Source organism: Mytilus californianus, unplaced genomic scaffold (assembly GCF_021869535.1).
Source record: "Mytilus californianus isolate M0D057914Y unplaced genomic scaffold, xbMytCali1.0.p SCAF_1, whole genome shotgun sequence".
Classification (NCBI taxonomy): domain Eukaryota; kingdom Metazoa; phylum Mollusca; class Bivalvia; order Mytilida; family Mytilidae; genus Mytilus; species Mytilus californianus.
Window position 1 is genome coordinate 18,328,346 of NW_026262581.1, and position 26,734 is coordinate 18,355,079.

At 32.4% G+C, this 26,734-nt stretch overlaps 1 protein-coding gene across 4 annotated transcripts in view; it reads right to left on the bottom strand.

Moving 5' to 3' along the window:
• LOC127700015 (receptor-type tyrosine-protein phosphatase alpha-like) overlaps positions 1 to 26,734 on the bottom strand; it is a 581,206-nt gene that overhangs the window by 187,044 nt on the left and 367,428 nt on the right. Inside the window, exons 8-10 of one of the 4 annotated variants that reach the window (XM_052203478.1) lie at positions 22,633 to 22,770; positions 18,840 to 18,983; positions 17,702 to 17,818 (exon numbers count right to left, since the gene is read on the bottom strand). The exons of 1 other annotated variant lie outside the window; for it this stretch is intronic. In XM_052203478.1, the coding sequence (XP_052059438.1) occupies positions 17,702 to 17,818; positions 18,840 to 18,983; positions 22,633 to 22,770 (399 nt within the window). The remainder of the gene's footprint in view (positions 1 to 17,701; positions 17,819 to 18,839; positions 18,984 to 22,632; positions 22,771 to 26,734) is intronic. 2 more of the 4 variants (XM_052203468.1, XM_052203462.1) reach the window with 2 other exon arrangements.

Below are 26,734 nucleotides of genomic sequence, written 5' to 3' on the forward strand. Positions count from 1 at the left end.
CTAAAACTATTAAATCAGCTTCAAAATTATTATTATATGTACGCCTACATTGCATCAAACAGTGGAAATAACAATGTATATTTATATAAACGATCAAATTTGTAAATACATAAATAAACATAAATTAGAAAAATAAAACCAGAAACGTTAATAGAAGAACAATTAATTTATTCCTTAACAAAACTACAGACGTTTTAAATAGTTTAATACAATAATGTCTTTTAAACACAGCAACAGGAATAAAAAAAATAAACAGATGATTTTTTCTTCAATTATTCAAAAGTCACGTTATTAATTCTAGCATATATCAATGATTTATAGAGAACCATATAAATCCTTGCATATATATATATACTGTAAATTCAGAAATTAATGCGAGGTTTTTATTAATGCGAATAATGCGACTGAATGAGTATCGTAATAAAAAGAACTCGCATTTTTATATCTGATACAAATAACTGCATGCAGATTTTCCTGAAATCGCAATAATAAATCTCGCATTTTAGTCCATTCTAGAAAGTTCGCAATAATAAATGCACGCAATAATTTCTGAATTTACAGTATATATATATATATATACATTTTAATTTTTTTTTTAAATGTATCATCAACCAGAAGGGGCGTAACTCCTAGTATCTTACTGGTATACTGAACGGATCTGAATACGGTCTGACAAATTTGAACGTTATTTTTATGTTTAGTCTGGTTTCGTCCAGATATAAATTGAATAAATGAACCCTCCTTTATCTTGATATGACTAAACGGATTGAACTGACTTGAGTGACTATCGATCGGAACGGCGTCTGAACGTCTGAAAAAGTCTTAAAACCTTTACTAAATTCTTCCTTTGATATAAAGATTTGGTTTGGAAGTTTGGTTATACCTGTAGAAAACTTATTTTCAACGGGATAGCACATCCAAATTTTTACGGAGATGTTGTTTACCGAACCCGGAAATTTAGATACGATCCAAGTAAACTTATCGATCCTTTAAATAAACTTATTCTAAAGGGTAACCAATTCGATCAACACAATAATTAGATCTTTTAGTATTGTTTTTATTGGTATTGATATTGATTTTGTTATCAGTAAATTAAAATGAAACTAAATATTATTTTTATATACATATGCACATTCATGATGGCTCTGCAATCTGTCCATACCTGTATCTTGGTATTGCACAAGGTCATGTTTTTTCCCTGACTCTTAATGTCGTCTTTATACTAAAGCCATTGGATGTTGGGTATGTACTAATTGATATTTTAGCCTTAGATGCATGATTCTTTTATTAGTTTATATTAGCTTTGGACTAGTTACAGTAGCTGCGAGTACTCTCAGATCTGTACTTATTGTCTTTTTGTTGTGGGGATATCTAAGTACTCTGCCACATCCACTCTGTGTTTTGATGAATTTCTGCTTTGTATCGATCTGATGAGTTAATGCGTTTTCAACAGATTTGTATAGTTTGTTCTTATGTTGTACTATTACACCACTGTCCCAGGTTAAGGGAGGGTTGGCGTCTTCAAACTAGTTTAACCCCGCTACATTCTGTATGTGCCTGTCCCCAGGCAAAGGCCTGTAATTCAGTGGTTGTCGTTTGTTGTATATCATATTTGTTTTTCGTTCATTATTTTGTATATAAATCAGGCCGATAGTTTTCTCGTTCTAATTGTTTTACATTTGTCATTTCGGGGCCTTTTATAGCGGACTTTGCGGTATGTTTTTTACTAATTGTTGAAGGCCGTACGGTGATCTATAGTTGTTAATTTCTGTGTCATTTGGTCTCTTGTGGAGAGTTGTCTCATTGGCAATCATACCACATCTTCTTATTGCGTGAACCTCTGAGGGTTTACGCATGTATATTGGTTGATTTTGTAGTCTTTCGGAATACCGGAAGTCTCTACAGTCTTTTCAGAATGCATCTGTTCTTTTTCTATGGCAACCTGCGTAATGGGTAATTAATTGATCTAATGAATATTCATTAGCGTTTTACCGTTGCTTTAGAGATAAGTGTTTATCGAAACCAGTTGTTGTTCGTTGATTAGAGATGCATATGTGCAGTTTTCTGAAACACAAGCTTAGTTCCCATTGGCGATGAGATTTCAAGCGAAAAAAGTGACCGTCAATGGACAGGGCGTTTTTATGATTTTAAAACGTAGCCATTTTAGCGAAATTAGTGCGCAAAAAAAATCAATATTTATACTTAGTCTAGTAATTGAACATCTGTAAATTAAAATTACATAGGTGGAATTACTTTTTATTTTACCCAATGGAGTAACCATAATCGTTTCAAGAGGAATATATTGGGAAAACAATTTTTAACCTTCGTCAAAGTAGAAACAAAAAACAATAATTGCTCACATCCACTTCATTTGAACTCTGGTGGATAGTTGTCTCTTTGGCAATCATACCATATGTCCATTTATTTTTTATTAATCTTATATAAAAACAATGCCAGTTAATCCTGGAAATTTAGACGAAATTTAAAAGGCACCTTTTGTGTGTCCTAAATCAGAGAAATAGAATACGGTATTATATGTCTCATGTTAAATCCACAAATGGTGTCATATCGAAACAGTTGATTAATGAATAATTATGCGTTTGAGTCCTTAAAACTATTCTATATATATACAACGATTCACGAATGATATTCTTTGGCCTAAGGCGATGACTTTCTATTCATTTAAAACTTATATGATCCTTGCAATAAAAAAAAATGAGATTTGATATATTCTTCAATGTTTGGCATCGAAAACTATTGTAAATTACTACCGGTATGTGGTTTGCGAGAATGTGGTTTGTTTAAGTACTTATAATACCTGGAAGATAAATATTATTTAGTCATGATTATTTTATCAAATTAGAGATCCGCTTGTCATTTTTTTTGTGGAAAATGTGTGAGTTGTCCAAGGGACACCTGTGTTGACTACCCTCTCCAAAAAATATAGTTATAAATGGCAAAGTCAATTCTTTAGTTTTTGGCATATGAAACCCCTCCCCAAATAAATCAGATAAAAACATGAAGTAGTAGGTGCACAACTTCGTGTCCCATCTATAGAAAAAGCATTGCAAGTTTCTGGGAATTCCGTCAATTCCTTTTCAAGGAGTCGCGGCAATCTGTATTCATAAGCCAAGTTAGAGGGTCTAGTTCAAAGAGGCACATAGCGTGTTTGGCGACAAATAAGGACGATATGTTATATGCACAAAAAAAACAACACACACACACACACAAAATCACCCAGCTTAGTACAAATAATTTTTTTTAAAATCAATATCCCTATTCAACGGACAGGCGCTTGCGATTGATTATCAGTCTGATTAAAATTATACTTCTCACTTGCTGGCGTTTTTTTATATATCGTGTGTTAAAATTCCTCGTCCGCAACACACTGATCTACAGATTTCAAAAAGTCATATAACGAAAAACAAGAGGCCCCGCATTCCACGGAGCACCACAAAATATTCAATATTGATATTTACATAAAAAATAAAACGTGGACCACCCGCCAAGAAACTCAGTCATCAAAGTTTTTGCAACAAATGATATACTTTGAAGATCTCAATTTTTGTGTTTAAAAATAAGCTAAAATAATTTCTCTATTAAAATTATCGTTTTCACATGGATTTGCAGTATATTTTTGAATGTTCTCTCTTTTCAGATTTCCCCTATCACCCTTATAGTTTACAATATATTTGACAAGTATTTCCATTTTAGAATCGGTGCAGTAGGTTTGGAGATCTTTGTAAACGTGTACGTCGATGGAAATACCCCCCCCTCAAAAAAAGGGAAACACAAAAATTCCGGTCGATACAATTTGTACTATCCTCATTTTGTGTTAATTATCTTTTTCTTTTGCGGTCAACTAATTCGTGGCGGCGTCCGTACAACCTTAAACTTCAATGAGACGTCTTCAACTTTTACACTTGAAACACTTGTTTCAATAGGTTCCTTGTAAGCAGCAATCCTATATCAGAAAAAAGCGTAATAAGACACTATTCATATAAATATGTGTATGCACTCAATATGCAGATGCTGCAGGAATATTGCACCATAGAAATAGAAAGTTCACAATTTGAAAGCTAAAGTAATCCCTTTTGTCGACTACTTTTGTTCACAACCGACACTCATTGTCAATTTTTCTGTGGTATCCTTTATTTCCAGTTGGACGGGATAGATGCGTTCATCATAGGCATTCAGCTTTGAAATATTCAGTGAGAGGATATTATCTATAAAGAGGACAGGTAAGTTCAATGCTAATGCTAGCTACTTTTCACTCTTCTTGAGAAACCCCTGTATGACTGATTGATGTTTGCTTTACGTCTAGTGAAAACTTTCATGCATATTTAGGACGAGAACAAATTAACATTAAAAACAATAAATAGGTCCAGTAACAGTGCTCGACTAAGAAGATAGTCGGAAAATTTTGACTGCCACTGGAGGTTAATTGGATAAAGACAGAAATTTAGTCACCTACGGATCCCTCCAATAGTTTTTGTAAGGGTTCTCAGGGTGGTACACTCTCTACACACTGCATCGATTTTAACGTCCCCATTCTGACCGGATGTGGCTGAGTATTTAAACATCCCACACAACCAACCGGACACCCCATTTTAGCAAAGGTTTGACTGCCGGTCGGAAGAAGACCAAGCGTGACCATATTTCTGTTCCACAGTCCTCTGTACGAAGTTTGCATGTACATGTACATGTATTAATAAAGTAACAATTCGGCAAGAATAGGAGCACAGTTGCTTCCTGTAGGAATGCCAATTGTTTATTGAAAAACGCGTCCGTCACATACGATAAAACACATTTGGGAGAGATTTAGAAAATTATCAGCAGGACATTTCATTGATCCATTTCTTATTATAACGTTTACTTTCATTATGGAAAATTTACTTGTTTAATGTATTTTTGGGTAAAAACATTTATCAACCATTAACCGTCTTTTGAAACTTTTGTATACTTCATTGAGCTCTGCTATATATTATGAATACAGAAGATTTGGGTAAACGACTATGATGAAGCAGCAATCCAAAGACAAAAAGTTACCAGAATACATATCGATATCAACACAAAGATTTTAACTATCAAAATGCATTATCACTATACAAAATGTCACGCTCTTAATTGGTTTAGGAACTTAGGATACGAAACACGATTGGATGATATGTATGAAAATCAAAAGCCTCATAAAGAATTAATGACCACTCAAGAAAACAAAATCAAAACAAACAAATAAACATACAAAAAAAAAAAACAACCGAGAAACTAATCGCAAATTTACCAACTCTTATTGAAATATGGAAATAATTTTAGCGTTACTGTATGAAATCTACTATGAACTTCATAGTCTTCTATGATATTGTATGACTTTTTTTTTGTCTCTTTATTCATATCATTACAACATGTGTACAAAGCTCCCCTAAAAAAAGTACAAAAAGAAACAGAAAAAGAAAACAAAATACAAAATCAAATAATCAAAATCGAAAAATGAAAACGAAAACGAAGCAAACATAATAAATAAAACCAAATCAAAATAAATCAATATTTGTCTTGCATACTGATTTATTTATTAGTTGTTATTGCATGGCTTTGAACTAGTTTTCAGTAACTGCGAGTTCTCTCAGATCTGTATTTTATGCTTTGTATCGATCTGATGAGTTTTCAACTTTTCAACTGATTTAAGGTTGTACTGTTACACCACTGCCCCGCGTTAGGGAGAGATTGGGCGCCAGCAAACATGTTTAACCTAGCCACATTCTGTATGTGTCTGTCCCAAGTCAGAAGCATGTAATTCAGTGGTTGTTGTTTAAAATGTTTATTTGATATTTACAATGTAAGTGCATTTTACAACTAACAAGTTTAGTATCTATCAATTGGCGTATAGAGTATTAATCTGATCATACTCGTTTGATACTGAATGTGCCGTGAGGTCCTGATACGTAGATACAGTTTCCATTCCGAGATTGTCATACTGCTTTTCATGGCTAAAATAAAAATATTGTTTTACAGTGGAAGCATTCCTAACTGGTAAAATTCATTAAAAATGATAAAACTAAGTACATTTAACTATTATCTCCAAATGTTCTTCAAATATCGTATGGTTGTTCAAACCTATGATACACGTTTCAGTCACTTTTTTCTATTTAAAGTTTGAAATGTAACCTTAAGCACATGTGTTCATGTCAGATTTTTATTCTTGCATAGAACGTAAACAGAAAACATTGATATTGGAATAATCATTACAGTGACTAAGATCTTACTTTACTAAAGAAGGTTTACTACATTGTACATGTATGTCACGCAATTGGTTTATCTTTAAAGTTTTTCATATATGTCAGATTTTGTCATAAATCTAAGGAGAAATGCATGGTACCATTACCAATGCGGCAACTATATATCATATAAAGATGTTTACAATTCGGTTCACAATTGTTGTTTTAAAAGTAATTTAATTCATAAATTATACATACTGATTATGAAAATCTTAAATTCCATAAGGAACAACTGTTTAAACCTTTATTATGTTTCCTTGTTTCGATGTTTATCATTGTTTATAGCCTAAGAAATAACTTAAAAAAATATAATCTTATTCAGTTCATATATCTAATAGGGATTGATTATAATGATCCAATTCGTGGATAAATATTCGAATATTTCCTTTTTTTTTAAAGTCGAGTTTCATATTAATCAGCTATGTACAAATGTAGCAAGCTATACTGTATATTAAGGTATATTTACACATTACACACAGTTCAATATGCATCAACAAAAAATAAAATGCATACCTTTTTGGGTTGGCTGGTTTGTTCTTTTGTCCTATCAAAAGTAATTCAATGTATAATACTATTTTTTTATTTTTTTTTATTTTGAATAACTGAGTGGTTTTATTTTTATACAAACATAGTCCTACTATTCTCTGTTAAAATACCACTGCCTCAATGAAATATAAAGCTATAATTGCTACGACCTTCGCAAAATACGACATTTTTTGTTCAACATATGGCAATTTCTTCACATATTAAGTGCAAGGCTTGTATTTTTAAAACAACGGAGATGTCAACCTACACTAATGATCGTAATCGTAATTCTGTACGCCGGTTATTCGACAAAATTCTAGTTGAAGAGCATGCTACTTCAGTTTTTCCTAAATTGTATACATTTTCTCCGAATATTTGATGTCAAATAATTGATCCTATTGCATCCGTACACCAACATGTTTTCTTTTTAATTATGGTGCTGGCCATCTTACATGGTGGTATTGTGAATGGTATTTTGGACTTGTTTGTGAATTGTAATAATGTTTATCCAAATACAATAAATTATAACTATATGTGCTTACTTTGCTTTATGGATATTCGTCTTCTGTTTATGATAACCATTATACTGAAGGTCAACAAAGCTCCCAGCACCAAACCCCCAATAAAGATTCCTATTTGAGTAGACACCGGGGAATCAGTACTGGCTGAATCGGCTACAAATACAGATTTACTCAAAAATAGAAAGTGTGTATAATACTACTATTACTGATAATAATAATATCAGATTATAACATTGCATTTTCATATCAGATCAGATGTATAATCAGCGTTTTCACATGATAACAGTTAAAAGAGCCAAAAAGTCGAGAGGTGATATTAACCGAATGGATGATGCATGTGATACATTTATGACAAATGTCATGTCATGATACGTTTTACGTTTTTACAGTGTATTAGAATATTTACAAAATTTTACAAATCAACAAGTTAAATGTAGGACGGTAGATATATTTTATTCAGAAGCACCTGGTCCTCGGTTTTTTGGTGGGGTGCGTGTTGCTCTGTTTTTAATATTTTAGGGTATTTTTGTGGACACGTTTGTCTTTTCGTCCTTTTCTCTTTTTTGCAATGGAGTTGTCATTTCTTCTTGGACTTTTTAGATTAAATTATCGATTGATATCTTCTACCTCTGTGTATGATTAAAAGATATTAAAGGCCGGTTAGAATACTAGTATTAAAATTCAATTTGGTACTTTTATGTTTGTTCTTTTAAATTCAGTAACTAGTTTCGGTTTGGTGTTACGATTTTTCTGTGATATTATTTGAGTGACACTAAGAGGGAGATTTCACAAATTAAGGTAGAAATAATGCACTTTACTGGAATATTTTTGGTGAAATACAATATGGCACAAAAATCGATCAACATAAGTTTTGCCCGGCGAGTAGACAATTAAAAATTACACTTCTAGTATAAATAAATGTGGTAGACGACAATTATATCTAATACTGTTTTTCCATGTGTGGTCATGTAAATTTGATAGAAGTTTGTGTGAAGTTCGGTACTTTGCAGACTAGAATATCCATTAATGACCCTCATGTCTCTATACACTTGCGATTAAAATACTTTGACACGAATGACAATGCATTACTGCGGTACGCAAAACGAAGACATTTGGTGAAGATTTGTGCTTACGACTAGTGTAGTACCATGTCGTACATGTACTTTTTATCGTTCTCAAATATATTGTTGTTTTTAACACAATTAAGGTCCGCCTTATGCTTGCTTCATTAAATTTTTTTTTGTCACCTATATAACATGTATAATAATAAAAATGTCGTTTTGCTACATGGTATTTATGAAGAGCAAATGTTATACGAATGAAAAAGCATGTAGCACGTCTTATGTATACAAAATTTACAAGTTGTTTGTATCAAAGTCAAATTTGACAGTAACAGGATTAAACCCTTCTAATATCGTTTATTTATCAAAGTTTGAACTAAGCAGATTTTATTATTGTAGAATCCTTTTACTGTTGCAATGCTCTTAATAAGAAAACACGGCAATATGCGGCCACATACACTCATAATGCTTTATTTGTTTTTCATTTCCTGGAAATCCTTGTATTCTGTATGCGAGTTGTAAACTGAGGTTTTTTTACGAAAGACTTTTTAAATCAGTAAACAGAATATACTAAGTAAATGTATTTTTTTGCTTTAAGACCGTTAGGTTATTGTCTCATTGAGGTGCAACCTATATGTATTAATACGATCACTTACCTTTAATTGCACACAGAGGACCCATGAATCCATCTTTACAATAATGGTCACAACTGCCATTGAGTTTATTACATGAATGATCAAAACACCGGTCACAAAACTGTACACAGTTGGGTCCAAAATAACCGTGGGTACATTCTGAAATATTATACCTGCTTTAATTTTGTACGTTGTTACATCGAATAGAGTTACAACACTAGTTTGCTTAAATTTTTTTCATCGGATGCATTATTATTATTTTTTTAACATTTTGACATTTAGGGTCTGATGAGCAACCATGGTGACGTGAATCCTCAAGAAATCAACCTAAAGTATCACATCGAGTAAAGATATCTTTATAAAAATGTTTGATTGAAAATTAAACATTATAAATGTTTCACATGTTGACATTGCAGGCGGGACCTTTTATACATGTAGCTAACTAACGGTATGGTTTCGATTGTTGAATTCTAACGAAAAATCATCAGATTCTGGCTTGCATTTGTAATAATGTCGTCTAAACTTCTGAAAAGTTCCGAAACTAGAGGCTCTAAAGAGCCTGTGTCGCTCACCTTGGTCTATGTGCATATCAAACATAGGACACTCTCCAACATTGTAGACAAGAATAGACTTCATGACAAAAATCTCTATTTTGTTGATCTTGTATTACTGATCTTTTAGTCTGTTTAGTTTCTCTCTATCTTCTTTAGTTTTTGCTCAAAACACAAAAGAGGGTAAAAATAAATGGGGAATGTGTCCATGGGACACAGATGATGCCCCCGCTTGCATATAATGTTATAAAGGGATATAACTCAAGAACTGTAAAAGTGACGCTAACCAAATTTGTACTTGATCTGAGTTTTGTGGTAAGATGCATTGTTTATAAGTTTGATAACATTTATTTGAGGCAAACTTAAGTTAGAGAACGGAAATGAAAAAAAAAACAGCAAGTTTTCCATAATTTGTAAAGGGGCATAACTCTAGAACAGTAAAAGTGTCGCCACCAAAATTCAAACTTGAACTGTGTTTTGTGGTAATAAGCATTGTTTATAAGTTTCATAACATTTATTTGAGGCAAACTTAAGTTAGAGAACGGAAACGAAAAATTCAGCAATTTTTCCATTTGTAAAGGGGCATAACTCTAGAACAGTGAAAGTGATGCCACCAAAATTCCAACTTGATCTGTGTTTTGTGGTAATTAGCATTGTGCATAAGTTTCATAACATTTGTTTGAGGCAAACTTAAGTTAGAGAACGGAAACGAAAAATTCAGTAATTTTTCCATTTGTAAAGGGGCATAACTCTAGAACGGTAAAAGTGATGCCACCAAAATTCAAACTTGAACTGTGTTTTGTGGTAATAAACATTGTGTATAAGTTTCATAACATTTGGTTGAGGCAAACTAAAGTTAGAGAACGGAAACCAATTTTGGGACTTACGGACGCACGTACACACAGACAAACAAGGGTAAAACTTAATGCTCCCTCCGCTACGGCGGGGGCATAAAAATCCTCATTTAAGGGCAATCACTTCTATGAAGAGTGACAGTCTACTAACTATTTTTGCAAACTTTGACTTTGTAATAGATCTTGCCTTGCTGATCATTTTTGTGATTTAAAGTGTTTATTTATCTATTATAATTTAAATCATATAAGGCATAACGGAAAACAAAATGTTTCTCTCTAAATATCATAGTTTTCATGGTAATAGGCAAAACTGAAAACAAAAATGGTAAAATTTGTCATTTATGGGCAATAACTCCTATAAGAATTTGTCTAACAGTTTTGACGTATATGGACAATTGGTAGAGCTCATTATTCTGAACATGTTTGCTCCTTTCAGATTTTCTCTATTTATAACGTTTCAAAAAATAATAGACAAAACTTGCATTTTACCCCTATGTTCTATTTTTAGCCATGTCGGCCATGCTGGTTGTAGGCGGGGTCATCGGACACATTTTGTAAACTAGATACCATAATCATGCTAATGATGATTGTGGCCAAGTTTGGTTAAATTTGTCTCAGTAGTTTCAGAGGAGAAGATTTTTGTAAAAGATTGCAAAAATTTACAAAAAATGGTTAAACATTGACTATAAAGGGCAATAACTCCTTAAGGGGTCAATTGACCAATTTGGTCATGTTAACTTATTTGTATATCTTAGTTTGTTGTACATTATTGCTGTTTACAGTTTATCTCTATCTATAATAATATTGAAGATAATAACCAAAAACTGCAAAATTTTCTTAAAATTACCAATTCAGGGGCAGCAACTCCAACAACGGATTGTCTGATTTGTCTGAAAATTTTAGGGCAGATAGATGAACAATTTTACCCCGTCAGATTTGCTCTTAATGCTTTGGTTTCAAAGATATAAGCCAAAATCTACATTTCACCCTTATGTTCTATTTTTAGCCATTGCGGCCATCTTGGTTAGCGGGCCAGGTCATCGGACACAATTTTTAAACTAAATACCCCAATGATGATTGTGCCCAAGTTTAGTTAAATTTGGTCCAGTAGTTTCAGAGGAGAAGATTTTTGTAAAAGTTAACGGACGACGGACGCCAAGTGATGAGAAAAGCTCACTTGGCCCATTGTCAGGTGAGCTAAAAAGGGTTAGTTTCCCCGATTTTCATCAACAATGTTTAATTTTATATTTTTTTTCTGATTTTTCTTAACTTTGTGTCTCACTTCTTAACAGATCTAATTCATTCTGATTTTGTTTGAAAACATTCTAAACAGTCCTCACCCCGTCTGAAAAAGTGTGGTAACGAGTATTCTGAACTGTATAAATATATTCTAAAGTCACAAAAGAATGTGTGTTCATACTGATTAAATAATACATATAATAATATATAAATAAAAATAAGCTAGAATGATATAGATTTGTTTGTCGAAATCTTGAGCAGAAAAAACACTTAATTTCCTTTTCCTATTCTAGTCTTAACTTCCATCATGATATAATCTATTCATAAAAACAGAATTTATTTATTTCAAGAACTTGAAATAACTACACTCCTTGAAATTATGAAGGTAAGTGTCTGACACTTGACAAGTAAAACATAGATTTGTTAGCTTTATTTTCCAATTATACAGATGAGTACCTTCCAGCAGGATATAATGTAACAACTTCCATCTAACCATTTTAAGTTTGTCATCTTCTAGGTAGTTAAAAATAAATTCAAATGTGTGTTTGTGTATAAATTTTATTTGAATTTAACTCTTTTGTCCATTTAGAAAAAAGCAATTGGGAATTCTTTATCATTGTTTATCAAAATGTTTCTAATTTTTATTAATGTTAGTGTTTTTTAAAAAGAGTAATTCATATCTACTTTTCCTCTGTTTTGGTATGCTAGTTTTTATAAAGATAAAAAGCTGTGGTATGATTGCCAATGAGACAACTCTCCACAAGAAACCAAATGACATAGAAGTTAAGAACTATAAATCACCGTACGGCCTTCTGCATTATTTCGGCAATCCATATTTTTTAACATTTTAATTTATTCAAATTGTTTTCTTTTGAAATGTTACTGTTGTCATCAATAATGTCATTTACATAAAAACCATATCATTTTGTCTTCTATCTAGTTTCTGAAAATCAAGCTGTGTGTGTTAGAAATAAGAAGATGTGGTATGAGTGCCAATGACACATCTCACTATCCAAGTCACAATGTGTAAAAAGTAAACAATTATAGGTCAAAGTACGGCATTCAACACGGAGCCTTGGCTCACACCGAACAGCAAGCTATAAAGGGTCCCAAAATGACTAGTGAAAAACAATTCAAACAGGAAAACCAACGGTCTAATCTATATAAAAAACGAAAAACACTTAAGAACCACATTAACAAACGACAACCACTGAAACAGGTTCTTGACTTAGGACAGGTGCAAACAAATGCAGCGGGTTTTAACGTTTTAACAGGCGCCAACCTTCACCCTAACCTGAAATAGTAGTGTAACATTACAACATAGAAAGACACACTATAAAATATCAATTGAAATGGCTTAACTCAATCAAAAAGACATATTAACAAAAACTAGTAAACATACACTGAACAAATAAATTTGATCTATGACCCAATGTCTACGGAGATATTTTTTACAAAATAAATAAATTTGTTGTTCATAGTACGAGAACAGCACTGCAAATTTATCGTCATACTAAATCCGTATCAAAGGTGGTAAATATCCAAAAATAGTGAGACGAGATATAACACAAAATAAGTAAACATTGGATAACAAAAATGCATTACAAATTGTGTCAACAGGTCAAATTAACACGAAAGTACGATTTGAGAGTACTCGCAGTTACTGACAGCTAGTTAAAAGCCAAAAACAATTAATAATAAAAAAACATGCATCAGAAACTAAAACCAACTAAAATATATCCCAGGGATTTAGTGTTTTAACGCCATGGACAGTCAAAGAAGACAAGACTTGTGCAATGCCAAAATAAAAGTATCTACAGACAGTAGAATAGTTTGGATTTAACCTTATAATATATATGTATAATGTTATATATAGATAAAACAATCTCTATATAGAAAATGAACGTGGATGTGTATTTATACATAAAAAAAAACAATTCGAAAAGACTTGATACATTGATTTCCCCATATTATTTGCTGTTTAATTATTTTGAAATTATCAGGTTTGTCAGTTTAACCGCCCTTGTACCTAACCCATATGTAATGGTCGGTTAAGAACAACAAAATACGACAAAAGAGATGCTTCCAACGTGTGCACGTTCCATTTCAATGTAGCAGCATTTCATCAGCGCCTGCATATGGAGTATATTTTCCCAGTTTATATAATATTCCAGGGTTTGAATTTCCTACCATTTCATTGATAGAGGTTTGCTGCTCACAAGGAAGCTATGAAACCAAGAGTTCCAAGTGGTGAAGCTGAAATCACCCTTCAAAACATTTATAAAGGCCATCAATTCGTTGACCGTTATGGAATATCTGTTTCACTACCAAAATAGACTTATCACCTGGTGTGTACTTACATGAGCAAAATGACGGGTGTCACATGTGGAGCAGGATCTGCTTAAGTACCGGAGCATCTGCGATCAGCCCCGGTTTTTGGTGGGAATCGTGTTGCTAAGTCTACAGTTTTCTATGTTGTGTTTTGTTAACTATTGTTTGTCTTTTGGTCTTTTTCGTTTTTTTTTGTCATGGCGTTGTCAGTTTATTTTCGACTTATGAGTTTGAATGTCGCTTTGGTATCTTTCTCCTCTCCTTTAAGTAGCTCTTAATATAATGTTGATATAGGTTTTGCAACATCATGGATTGATTTAATACTATCTAAAATTAAGAGGGTTGATCCATATTGATTAAAATAATATGACGGAATTATTTTTCTAGTTTGCATTTTCATCATCTATCGTGTCTATTAAGCATTTTATCCGTTTAACCCTAATCAATTTAATATATCTATGTATATATATATATATATATATATATATATATCATTCCAATTCCTCCTTCATTTGTATTTGTCCGAATTTAACGAATTTCTCTTAGTTTTTTTCTGTCTTTCTAACCTAGATGGAATCGTATATCATTTTTTTTAATTCGAATAACGATTCAGTGTCGACATGAGAAACGGATGCAATATACGTTAGGTTTTGGATAATAAGTGAGTTCACCACATTTATTTTGCCTATAATTACATTTCTTGTTTTCATTAAATTCGGTCTTTTTTGTTTTTTGACATTGTTTTTTAAAGAAAAGTTTCATGCAGTGTGATTTGTCATGTTAAAAATAAACACCTAAACACTTAATAACATCTCTACTCCAATTTATGTTTTCATAATTGTCTTGAAAATTTTTTAAGTTGCCTAGTCATAAATATTTAGTTTTGTGACGATTTAGTAAAAGCCCTGATACAAACTTCAATTACATTGAGAGCATGAGTAATTTTGTCTTCAGAGTTTAAAACAATGTTTTTGTCATCTGCTAATTGACTTATTTTAAGACTATGTGTTTTCCAATCTCATTTTACTTTGATCCCTTTTAGTTTATTGTCTTCTCTTAATTTACATGCTGGTATTTCAATAGCTAAAACAAACAAAATAGCACTTAACGAATTCCCCTATACATTTCTAGTGAATTGTAGAGTCCAAATAGTGCCGTATCATATAATCAATAAACAGGCGCTACTTTAATGTAGCTAGAGAGAAATGAAAAGTTCACAAATTGAAAGCCAAAATCATCTGTTTTGTTGTAAAGTTTAGTTATCAACCAATCCCAGTATCAAGTTCTAAACGTTAGTTAAGATATGCAGCAGACATAACTGTATCTTTATTTTCGATTAACAGGTTCAATATGATACATACTTTCAAGAAAAGTATTAACATAATACATTTACCAAACTCCTAGGTAATTTGACCTATTCAACCTACGGATCGAAAGGAGAACAACCATCATATTTCTGCTTTGTACAGACATTTTCCGAAGAAAATGGTGGATTAAACCTGGTTTTATGTCTAGCTTAACTTTTCACTTGTACGACAGTTGTTTATAGTTCTGTTATATTGACAAAATTGGATGAGAAAGCTAGGCAGAAAAAAGCCTTTACTAAACTCTTCCATAGATACAAAGATTTGGTTTTGAAGTTTGGCTGTACCTGTACTGTTGTGTTTCGTTCATTGTTTTGTACATAAATAACGCCTTTAGTTTTCTCGTTTGAATTGTTTTGTATTTGTCATCTATGAGCCTTTTATAGCTGACTATGCAGTATGGGTTGTTGAAGGCCATACGGTGACCTACCTATGTATAATTGCTTACTTCTATGTCATTTGGTTTCTGGTGGAGAGTTGTCACATTGGCAATCATACCACCTCTCCTTATTTTTATATAAAAAAGGTTAATGCAACATTAATTGGGACCCAGTAGCCAAGACTGTAAACACGCAACACAGACATACAACACAAATGCTTAAACAAATTCAAACTAGCATACAAATAAATCTAACAAAGACACCAACACAAAAGTTGTTGTAGTCGATAGTAAATTTGACAAAGAAGCAAAAAAAAAAAAAACGTAGCTGATCGTACATACAGTATGTAGTATGCACTATCTACATAAACTACAAACTAAGTAATACATACATACAAGGGAAAACAGAATGAAAACAACAATGTAAAACCTTCTTTCACGCAAATCACCTGTACCAGATCATCCAAACCCAAACACCCTTTAGCTGGATGCATAAATGCTAAGTCATGTCATACAACAAAAAGGAACATAAAAGCACAGAGACAAATACAGGTTAAACTGTCATCGAAATAAAAAGATACGCAACTGCAGCACTTAGAATCTATAACTCAAGACCATCTTGTAGTATTTGGGAAGTAGACACTGAATGTTTATCTCTTATATATTGGTACTTTCCGATGAACTTTTGAGAAATAGGACGTGACTTTCTTTGACAAAACCCTGGATCATTAATTGTTTGTTCAAACACTGATGACTTTTTACAAGTCTGAGTAGCAGCTGCAAGCTCTTGTATATCGTATGCAGTTAAAAATGTATACTACATACGTTGATGGAGTTATATCATTGCTGCTAAGGTGAGGAAAATTTATAATTTCAATATTGAAATCGCTCCGTTTGTCATTGATTCTTGTACTGAGATGACTGCTGTAATCAAGTTCTAGGTTAATTATATATATGTCTAGAAAAGAGGCGGAGGATGCTGTATAAGAGGCGAAAGATATCAAAGGGACATTCAAACTCATAAGTCAAAAATCAACTGACAACCCCATGGCTTAAAGGGAGAAAGACCAACAGACAAACAACAGTACCTGTATCTGTGGTTTTGATCTCTACTTTATGAGGATATATTAATGAGACCCATTCAGAAATGTTTGCATCGGTACTGGAAAGAATATCATCAACATACATGTATGTGAAGTTAAACTTACTTTGATCTAGCATCTCTGATCTTCTTTTTTTTTACAAGAGTCTGAAGGAACTCCGATTTATATGAAAATGAGAAAAGGTCGGCCAGGAGAGGTGTTCATGTGGTTCCCAAAGGAATGCCGACAACCTGCTATTAAATTTTACCTCCAAATTAAACAAATATATTATCAGAGAGAATCCAGCATACTTATCACTTGTTCTTTGGTGTAGCAAGTTATGTTTTTGGGATATTTTTGGGATAATTTTAAATAAAATATGCTGAATTATATCCCAATAACAATACATTTGTAGAGTATGGTATCATTAATATTGTTATGGAGGAAAGCATTGTGAATTATTTCTTTAAGACGGGTTTTCAATTTTTCATGTGGTATTTTGGTGTAAAATTTAAGTCATCGAATGACCAAAATTTTCCAGAAGTTCTTATGAGTTCTTCACAATCCAAATATGGTTAATGACATATTCATCAGTGGGTGGACATCATCCACTTTTCAGAACGTGAAGTTAAGACATAATGTATATAGCTTCTTTTCATTTTCCATGTGAAGCTCATGTATGAAATCATACTCTTAGGAATAAAGTAACAAATCATCAAGAACAGTTGCACAATTGTATTACAATATAACCGATCATAATTTTACACTAATGAGCCTTATGTAGACGAAACACTCGTCCGGCGTAACAGATTATAAGACATTTATCTTTAGAGAGTTTTAAAAGCACCGTCAATAGTTATTTTTACCTTGATCGCAAGAGACACCTTTCCATCCCATTTGGCAGCCATCGTCTGGACATTCACCAGTAAATGTATTGCATGGTTTATTTAGACAGTAACACATCTTAGTACAATTAGTTCCAAAATGCCAAGCCTCACACGCTACAAAAAAGGTTTGAAAAGCAATCATATAAAGATAATGACACAATATGAAACAATATGTATACCTTATTAGGAGGTTAAAGACACCATTTTATTCGGAAAATGATTTTACCAAGTCAGGAGTTTTATTTGTTTTTAATCGTTCTGTTGGTTTTGTTAATACCTTTTTAATATGTAAAAGCCTGTATTTGGAGAAAGTAAAAGAGACTGACATTAATTATATGTCAATAAAGATATTTTCAAAAAGACAACTTGGCAAGCCCAAACTATCACAATTGAATATAAGATTATAAAATTAAAGGGATGTGGTATGATTGCCAAGAAGACAACCGTCTACAGAAATCAAAAGACGTGGATATAAACAATAATAGGTTACCGTACGGTTTTGAACGATGAGAAAACTCATGTCGTATAGGCAGCTATAACGGACCACGACAAGAATCATGTGAAACAATTCTAACGTGAAAATGTAGGGCTAATAACAAAACAAATATAGCAGACATGAACCAACGACAACCATTCAATCTGCAGTAAACAGTGTTCAGGGTTAAGGCAAGATGCAACAGAGGTATACCGTTATTAGTAAATATATTTTAATATACAAATATACGAAGTTGATGTGACCTGTACTTACTACCTTAAACTGAAAACTGTAACCCGATAATGCATTTATTCCATTTATATCACATAACATATATTTGAAAACATTAACATCATGACGAATAAGTGAACTATCTTTTAGTTTTATGTTACCTTTAATTAATTGAAAACTACTAGCATTTTTAACCAAAACTTATATAATTATACCTGATAAGGGACAGACAAACGGACAAAAAGAGATACAAAGGGATGAATATACAGACGTATGAACAGAAAAAACAACATGATGCCCCTAACATCGAAGACGAACCATATCAAAACCATGACAACCATGATTATGACTTGCAAAACTACACCATATGTCCATGTTGTACAAAGACATTATTATGCACTTGTTGTTTATAAAACCAATGAAACTTACTCTGATTACAATATTTGCCATACATATAGCCAGGTTTACAAACACTGTCATCTTTGCAGACTCCATTCATATGACTACATTCATTTGTAATGCAGCCATCACATGTCTCTGAACAATTCCAACCAAAGTGTCCGTTACTACACTCTGAAATAGCCAATGAAAATTTAAATGTAGAGTTGCGTAACGTTTTTGTCAGTCCAATACAATCCATTTGTCTTGTAGTCAATCAATAATTGTGCCCGTAAAATATTTTCTCAAGCAGCAGGGGTTCTTCTGTAATCTTATCACTGCTCTATTTCTCTCTTTGATCACAATTCAGCATGCTGATAATTATAAACTTCGTTTACTTTTTCTTATTTCGAAGACCTTTTCATGCAGATTGAAATTCGACAGTATCAATATCTATTAAAAATCTGTTTAATATGAAGACAAAAGCAGGCTAAATGAAGGAGTATCTAAAACTTTACCAAATACGAATGCATCTGTAATAAAGGAGTTTCCTACTGACCCCCTACGGATTCATAGAGGGATAGTAAGGTCATAGTGGGTGAGGCCGAAGCCCGAATGGATTTTACTAACAATTTTTGGATCAACAAAGCGTCAGCAGCGAACCGTTAAACGAATATATCGCACATAGGACATTTCCTGTCCAGTTTTGTACGAAAAAAATAGTAAATACAATGAAAATGATAATAGACACGACGTCCTGATACCCTTAGATTCGGTATTGTTCCATTTGTGTTTTGCACATACACCTAGGAACTAGATAGATACATTTTCAATTTAAAGGAAAGCGATATAGTTTGAAATTAAGGTAAATGTATTGTACCCTGTATGTGTTTAAGTTACAGCACAACCGAACACATAAACTGTATAAAACATAATAAATTTGCATATTGACATGATTAAAGACCTTGGATAATAGTTAAAAATATCTTTGTGAAATTTTGAAGGAAAGAGGTACATAGCTTTATTATTAAAATATGGTTTCGCTTTGGATGTTCTTTCGTGTTTATCAATTTATTTTAATACTTTTAAACATTTGCCATCTTTATCCAATTTGGTTGTATGTTTGGAAATAAGTCATAACAGAACACGCATTTAGCTTTACTGCAGTAAGTATTGTTTAGTTTCAAAGATCTTGCCATATAATTAGTAGCAGTTTTCATAGATGGTATCTTTAGTGAGTTTTCATATTTGCAGCACAGTATGTGAGTGCCCGTCAGATTGAAAATAGCTTATTAAAACCCAAATGAACAATGAACACAAGGTCATATAAATATAAGTGTGTCAAACTTCAAAGTGATATGCTCCTGGTCTCATCCGACCAACAATGGCAACACCCAAATAGTGCAGTCAGATATCCAATAAACATAGGTAACAAAATAAATTGTCCTCAGGAGTATAAAAATCTGCAATTGTCAGCTCAGTCACTCACTGAGATTATCATAAAGACCACTAGGCAATTTTGGTCACCCTATGGGTAACAACATTGAGGTAAAAAAAATTGACACCTTTGTCCTAAGGCGTCGAAATCGAGACAAAAACTTTGAAGAGAGCTTTTTATCCGAGCTTTGAATTCATTTTTCTTCAATGTGTTGGATGAATGAATGGTTAATAATTGGTGTGAATTATGGATTTCAGAAAACATAACAGTTTCTTTAACAAGAGAGGGCACACGCTATGTTTCGCCTGTTTTACTGACCATTGATTTGATGTTGAAAGTCTTAAGAATAAAGGTTTGACCACATGTATCACATAAACTTAACATTTTTATAGATCAATGACAATAAGATCAAGGTCAAATAAAAACTGTCACACAGACATGTACACCTTGCAAGTATTCCATACACCAAATATAGTTTACCCATTTAATACTTATGTTAATTGAAAAACAAACCAAAACACAAAAACTCGACGTTAACCAATGAACCATGAAAATGAGGTCAAGGCCAGATGATACCGGCTAAACAGACAGGTACACCTTACAATCATTCCGTTCACCAAAAACAGTTGCGCTATTGCTTATACTTCTTGAAAAAACAAACTTAAACACAAAAACTTAACATTAACCAATGAACCATGAAAATGAGGTCAAGGTCATTTGAAACCTGCCAGACTGACATGTACCCCTTACAATTACCATACACCGCATATAGTTGACCAACTACTTATAGTATCTTGGACACAGACCTAATAACGTTACTTTAACATTGATCACTGATCCATGAATTGAGGTCGATGTCAGGTCAACCCTGTCTGACGGACATGTAACCGTAGCAAGGAACCTATATAGCAAATATAGTTATCTAATTACTCATAATAAGTGAGAAATTCACATGACAAAAAAAAAGTTTTTTTTTCAAGCAGTCGCTGAACTATTAAGATGAGGTCAAGGACAATGGGCATAAGACTGACGGAAACTTCGTAACATAAGGGGTCTGCATACAAGATATGACGCATCCAGTCTTCTACCTTCTGTAATATAAAGCTTAATACAAATAGTTTACCCCGCAGCAGGATAGTAATCCCCATGTTTCGAATACTGCGACTTTCGTCACAGGCGAGACAAAATCTAGTTTCCTTTTGTATGGATATTTCATTTAATTTTAATCTATTTATACAGATATGTTATCGACTCACTGCTAGTTTTTGTTTTGATATTGTAACACAGTGATGACTGCTGTACCCATATTTTGACTATTTTATTTATAATGTCTGTTTTGTTCACGCATCGTTGTAAATGTAACGGAATTTGATAAGACTGTCGTAAAAGTGAGAGGTTAAGCGCTATAAAACCAGGTTCAATCCACCATTTTCTACATTTGAAAATGCCTGTACCAAGTCAGGAATATGACAGTTGTTGTCCATTCGTTTGATGTGTTTTGTCATTTGATTTTGCCATGTGATTAGGGACTTTCCGATTGAATTTTCCTCGGAGTTCAGTATTTTTGTGATTTTACTTTTTTCTAGTATATGAAAATACCATTTTATTGTGTTATCAATTTTGTGCGTCCGAATCGCTTTTCTTGATTAACATTCATCAAAAACTCCTAATATCTAAATATAAGAAATATACCTCATCGTAAACATTTACTTGTTTGCTGGAGTATTTAAGTAAGTAATGATCAGACTAGTAACTGGTCGACAGAGAAATGTCTCATCATGAAATGCTCCAGACAATTTATAGGAACATTGAAATACAATATCTAGGTTTAAAAAAAATAATGCAACCGTCGTCGTTGCCGTTTATTTATTCGAGCGTTGAATTAAATGTTCTGTGATGTGTTCATATTCTATACCTACAGTGCAGAGATAATAAAGACGATGCCTAGCTTGTAAATTGTGGCATATTTGATTACGGTAGCAGGTTTCGACAACATTAGAAAATTGATAGCTTACTTAATGGAATCTGATATATCATGTGTATGTCTAACATATATTTTCCTCTAAGAAATCGAAGGCTGACAATCAATGATAGTCGTTTAAAGTAACTTTCAATAAGATTCAATCCACACAACGATAAATGGTTATATAACGACGGGTGCCACATGTGGAGCAGGATATGCTTACCCTTCTGGAGCACCTGGGATCAGCCCCAGTTTTTGGTGGGATTTGGGTTGCTCGATCTTTAGTTTTCTATGTTGTATTTTGTGTACTGTTTTTTTTTCTGTTGGTCTTTTTCTTTTTTAGTCTATTTTTAGGCGTTGTTAGTTATGAATTTAAATGTCCCTTTGGTCTCTTTTGGCTCTCTTTTATACTCATCTTATCATCTAATTTCAAATACTCAAACCTTCTGTGCAATTGAATCCTTCCCATCCATTCATGCAGCCTGAATTACATTGTCCCGTCTTATGATCACAGGGTGATGCTAAACAGTTTGCTGAGCAGTCCCGAAGACACTGACCACCGAATTTATCTACACCACAGGCTATTAAATAAAATAAGTAGTTTGCATAACTTATTTTTCCCTTGATATTGCTACTAACAGCGCCACATTGTAAATAACACATTTGTGTTCACGATTATTGAGTATTATTCTTTTCTATAATCAATGATTCCATAATTATTCCACTCCGAGCTAAAACACTAATAAAATATACGTTGAAGGTACGCGATTCCTTTCAACCAAAAACGATTGGAAATATTAAAAGAATATTCCGATGTCACCCAATCTAAAACTGATACAATTAAAAATAAAATCTCCATTAAGCAAATTCAAATATTCTGGAACTAAATATAAAAGTTTCTGTTTATGCGAAATTTCGAAAGATGAAATATTTAAAGCAATTAAATTAATGAAAAGGGATAAATCACCAGGGGAAGATGGCATAACTGCAGAATTTTATCAGGAGTATTGGTATTTGATACAAAACGAACTTCCGCAAATATTAAAAGAAACTTTTTTTGATAAAACGCTTTCCGAATCGCAGAGACTTGGAATGATAACCCTACTATATAAAGGTGGGAAGTGGGAGGATATTAAGAACTGGCGACCAATAACTTTATTAAATGTAGACTACAAAATTTGCTCAAAAATTTCCGCTGAACGTTTGAAAATTGTTCTACCATCAATTATAGAAAAGGACCAAAAGGGGTTTGTAAAGGGCAGAAATATTTTCGATTCTAATAGAATGCTGCAAGATATTTTCGAATATATAGATATGGAAAATGAGGAAGGATCCATAATTTTCCTGGACCAACCAAAAGCTTTTGATTATGCAGAATGGGAATGGTTAGATGTATGTTTAAAAAATTTCAATTTGGGGAAATCTTCAGATATTGGGTTAAAATGTTACTAAAAAATGCTAAAACTTGTTTAATGACTAACGGTTTTCAATCAAGATATATCCCCATTTCTAGATCAATCCGTCAGGGCTGTCCAATATCGCCGATGCTATACATTTTACAAGCAGAGTCGATGGCAGCCACAATTAGGACTAATCCAAAAATTCAAGGAATTCACTTACCTAACCCCAATACAGATATTGAAAAAAAAGGGGTTAAAATAAATATGTTTGCAGACAATACACAATTTTTTAATAGAACAGAGGAATCAATCGGGGAAAAAATTTAAGGTTTTAAAAATATACGAGAAAGCATCGGGAGCTAAGATGAATTATGAAAAGACTGTAGGGGTATATTTGGGTCGTTGGAAAAATACAACTTCAAAATATAAAAAAAAATAGGTGGTCAAGTGAACCAATTAAAGCATTGGGAGTTATGCATGGATACAGTGTTAATAAAAAAGCTATATGGTTAGAAAAAATCAAGAAAATTAAGGCGTGTCTTGAGGTTTGGAAATCTCGTGACCTAACCTTCAAGGGCAGGGTCCTAATATTAAAATCATTGATTATATCTAAAATAGGGTTTGAAATTGAAATGCGAGGAATACCTGAAAAATTTAAAAAAAGAAATAAACAACATCATGTGGAATTTTATATGGGAGGGAAAAGTAAATTTAATTAAAAGGACGTGTGTTGCTTACCAGTAGAGGAAGGGGGAATGGGTATGATCAACATAGACTCGTTTGTTAAATCTAAACAAATCAAAAGCATGCAAAAGATATTAAGATAAGAAAACGATAACTGGAACACGTTAGCCAAATAGTGGTTACAGAAATATGACATTGAATATAATTGTAAAAAATTTTAAGCAAAATGTTCTGATTTACGAGGATTGCATATGGAAAGTTTTCCAAAATTTTAACTTGATTTACTAAAAACATGGTCTAAATTCTTAAGTATACAAAGCCCAATAAATGGAAACGATATCCTAAACCAACAATTATTTGGAAACATAAAAATTCAATACAACAGAAAACCTATTTTCTTCGCCAACTTTGGAAAAAGTGGAATTCATACAGTTAAAGATATTTGGAACGAAAAAACAAAAAATATCAAAAGCGACAAGTTTATATACAACTTCCTTAAAGATAAAAGAAACTGGATTTCGGAATGGACAAGATTGAAATTAGCTATTCCAAAATCGTTACCAGGACAGGCTAAAAAACGTCAACCTACAACCCGAACCACAAAAAAATGGTTATTATGTTAAAAATACTTTTGAATTTTACGATAAACGGAAGAAGTTAGTATTCCCAAGTGAAATATCTTTGAAATTAGTCCAAGTTTCGTTTAACTAAAATATTGTTCCAAACTGTAAAATAAAATGGAATATTCAGTATAATTCGGAATTACCTTGGAAAAATATATGGAGAAATTTAAATAAAAATATGTCCTCTAGGAAAGCAAATCAAATTAGCTGGAAAATTGTTCATAACATTATCTATACGGAGCAAAAACTGTTTAGAATGGGCAAATCCAATAATGGTAAATGCCATGTTTGTAAAACAGAAAACGAAACCCTCACACATCTTTTTCACAGCTGTTATATTATAGAGGTTGTTTGTGAACATATTTTTGAGGCTTTTAAAATGTATAATGTGCTGAAAAATACAGCAGATATCCCAATGAAGGAAGAACTTATCATACTAGGAATGTACGATAACAATAAAAAAATAATGGCATAACCAATATCATTATGAATACAGTTAAATGGGTTATTCGGAAATGTAGGAATATAATCAAATATCAGTCTGAAAGTTTTACTTCCAACCAATTGATATCATATGCAAAACGGGAACTCGACAGTTTAATTGAATCTATGGATACATCATTATCTTCACAAAAACAACAATATGCAGCTGAAATAAAACTTATTGTAAACTTTATACCTTAAATAAATTAATTATTAATTAATTAATTTGTATTTACATTCTTTGCCTATTTGGAACATTATACATTCACAAAAAGAAATACAGTATGAATAAATGAACAACGTCGAGCATGTGACCTTTTATAATTTCTGACCGACACATTACAATGTAATCCAGGTGTTAAAAGTACACATTTAAATGTCAATTATAAGTAAAGGTAAAGTGTATACAACTGTACATTTGTAGTGTGTATTTTGATGTATTTTATCAAAAGAAGAATGTTGTACTATTTTTATCGCATTTTTCTGTCTGTGTAATGAATAAGATTCCACGCTGCAATACCTGAACGCTGAATATTGCCAACTTTTTCCAATGGCCCACTTTCAAACCATTAGAAATTATTTTTGCAAACTATTTGGAAAGAAAATATAAGAAAGAATGTCAAGCAGAGTTTACATGAATTCATCAGCTAGATTGTAAATTTACCTAAAGCTGCTATTAAAGTTTTTGAGATATCGAAAACGCCCCTTTTATTTTTCTTTCTTTCTTTTTTTCTTTTTTTCTCCATATATTAAACTAGAAGCTTAAAAGTGCCTGTATAGCTCACCTAGGTCTAAGGTGCATCTTCACCAATGGACACTCTTCAACATTGTAGACTAGTATAAAATTCATGACAAAAACCTATTTTTTTGTCGATATTGTATTGATGACAATTTGTTCTGTGTAAAATGTCCTTCTATTTATAGTTTTCAAGATAATAGTCAGAAATACAAAAACAGGTTAAACGCGTCATCAAACTCCAATAATTAGTCAGCTGACGATTTCGGCCTTGTTGAAGAATTTGTAGATCTTGTCTAGATGATCGTTTTGGCTATGTATCTGTCTATCTATCTAATATACTTTTCAAGAAAATAGACAGACACACTAAAAATTGGTAAAAATCGTCATTAATGATTAATAAATCCAATAATGAGTGGACTGACAATTTCGGCCATTAAACTTATTTGTATGTGATGTCTTGCTGATCGTTTTGCTCTAAAATTTTCTCTCTTTATTTTATAGTTTTTCGAAATAATAATAAAATTCGTCATTTGAGGGCAATAACTCCTATAAAAAGTCAGCTGACAGTTTTGATATAAACCAACAGTAGGTAGATTTCAATATTCTCAACATTTCT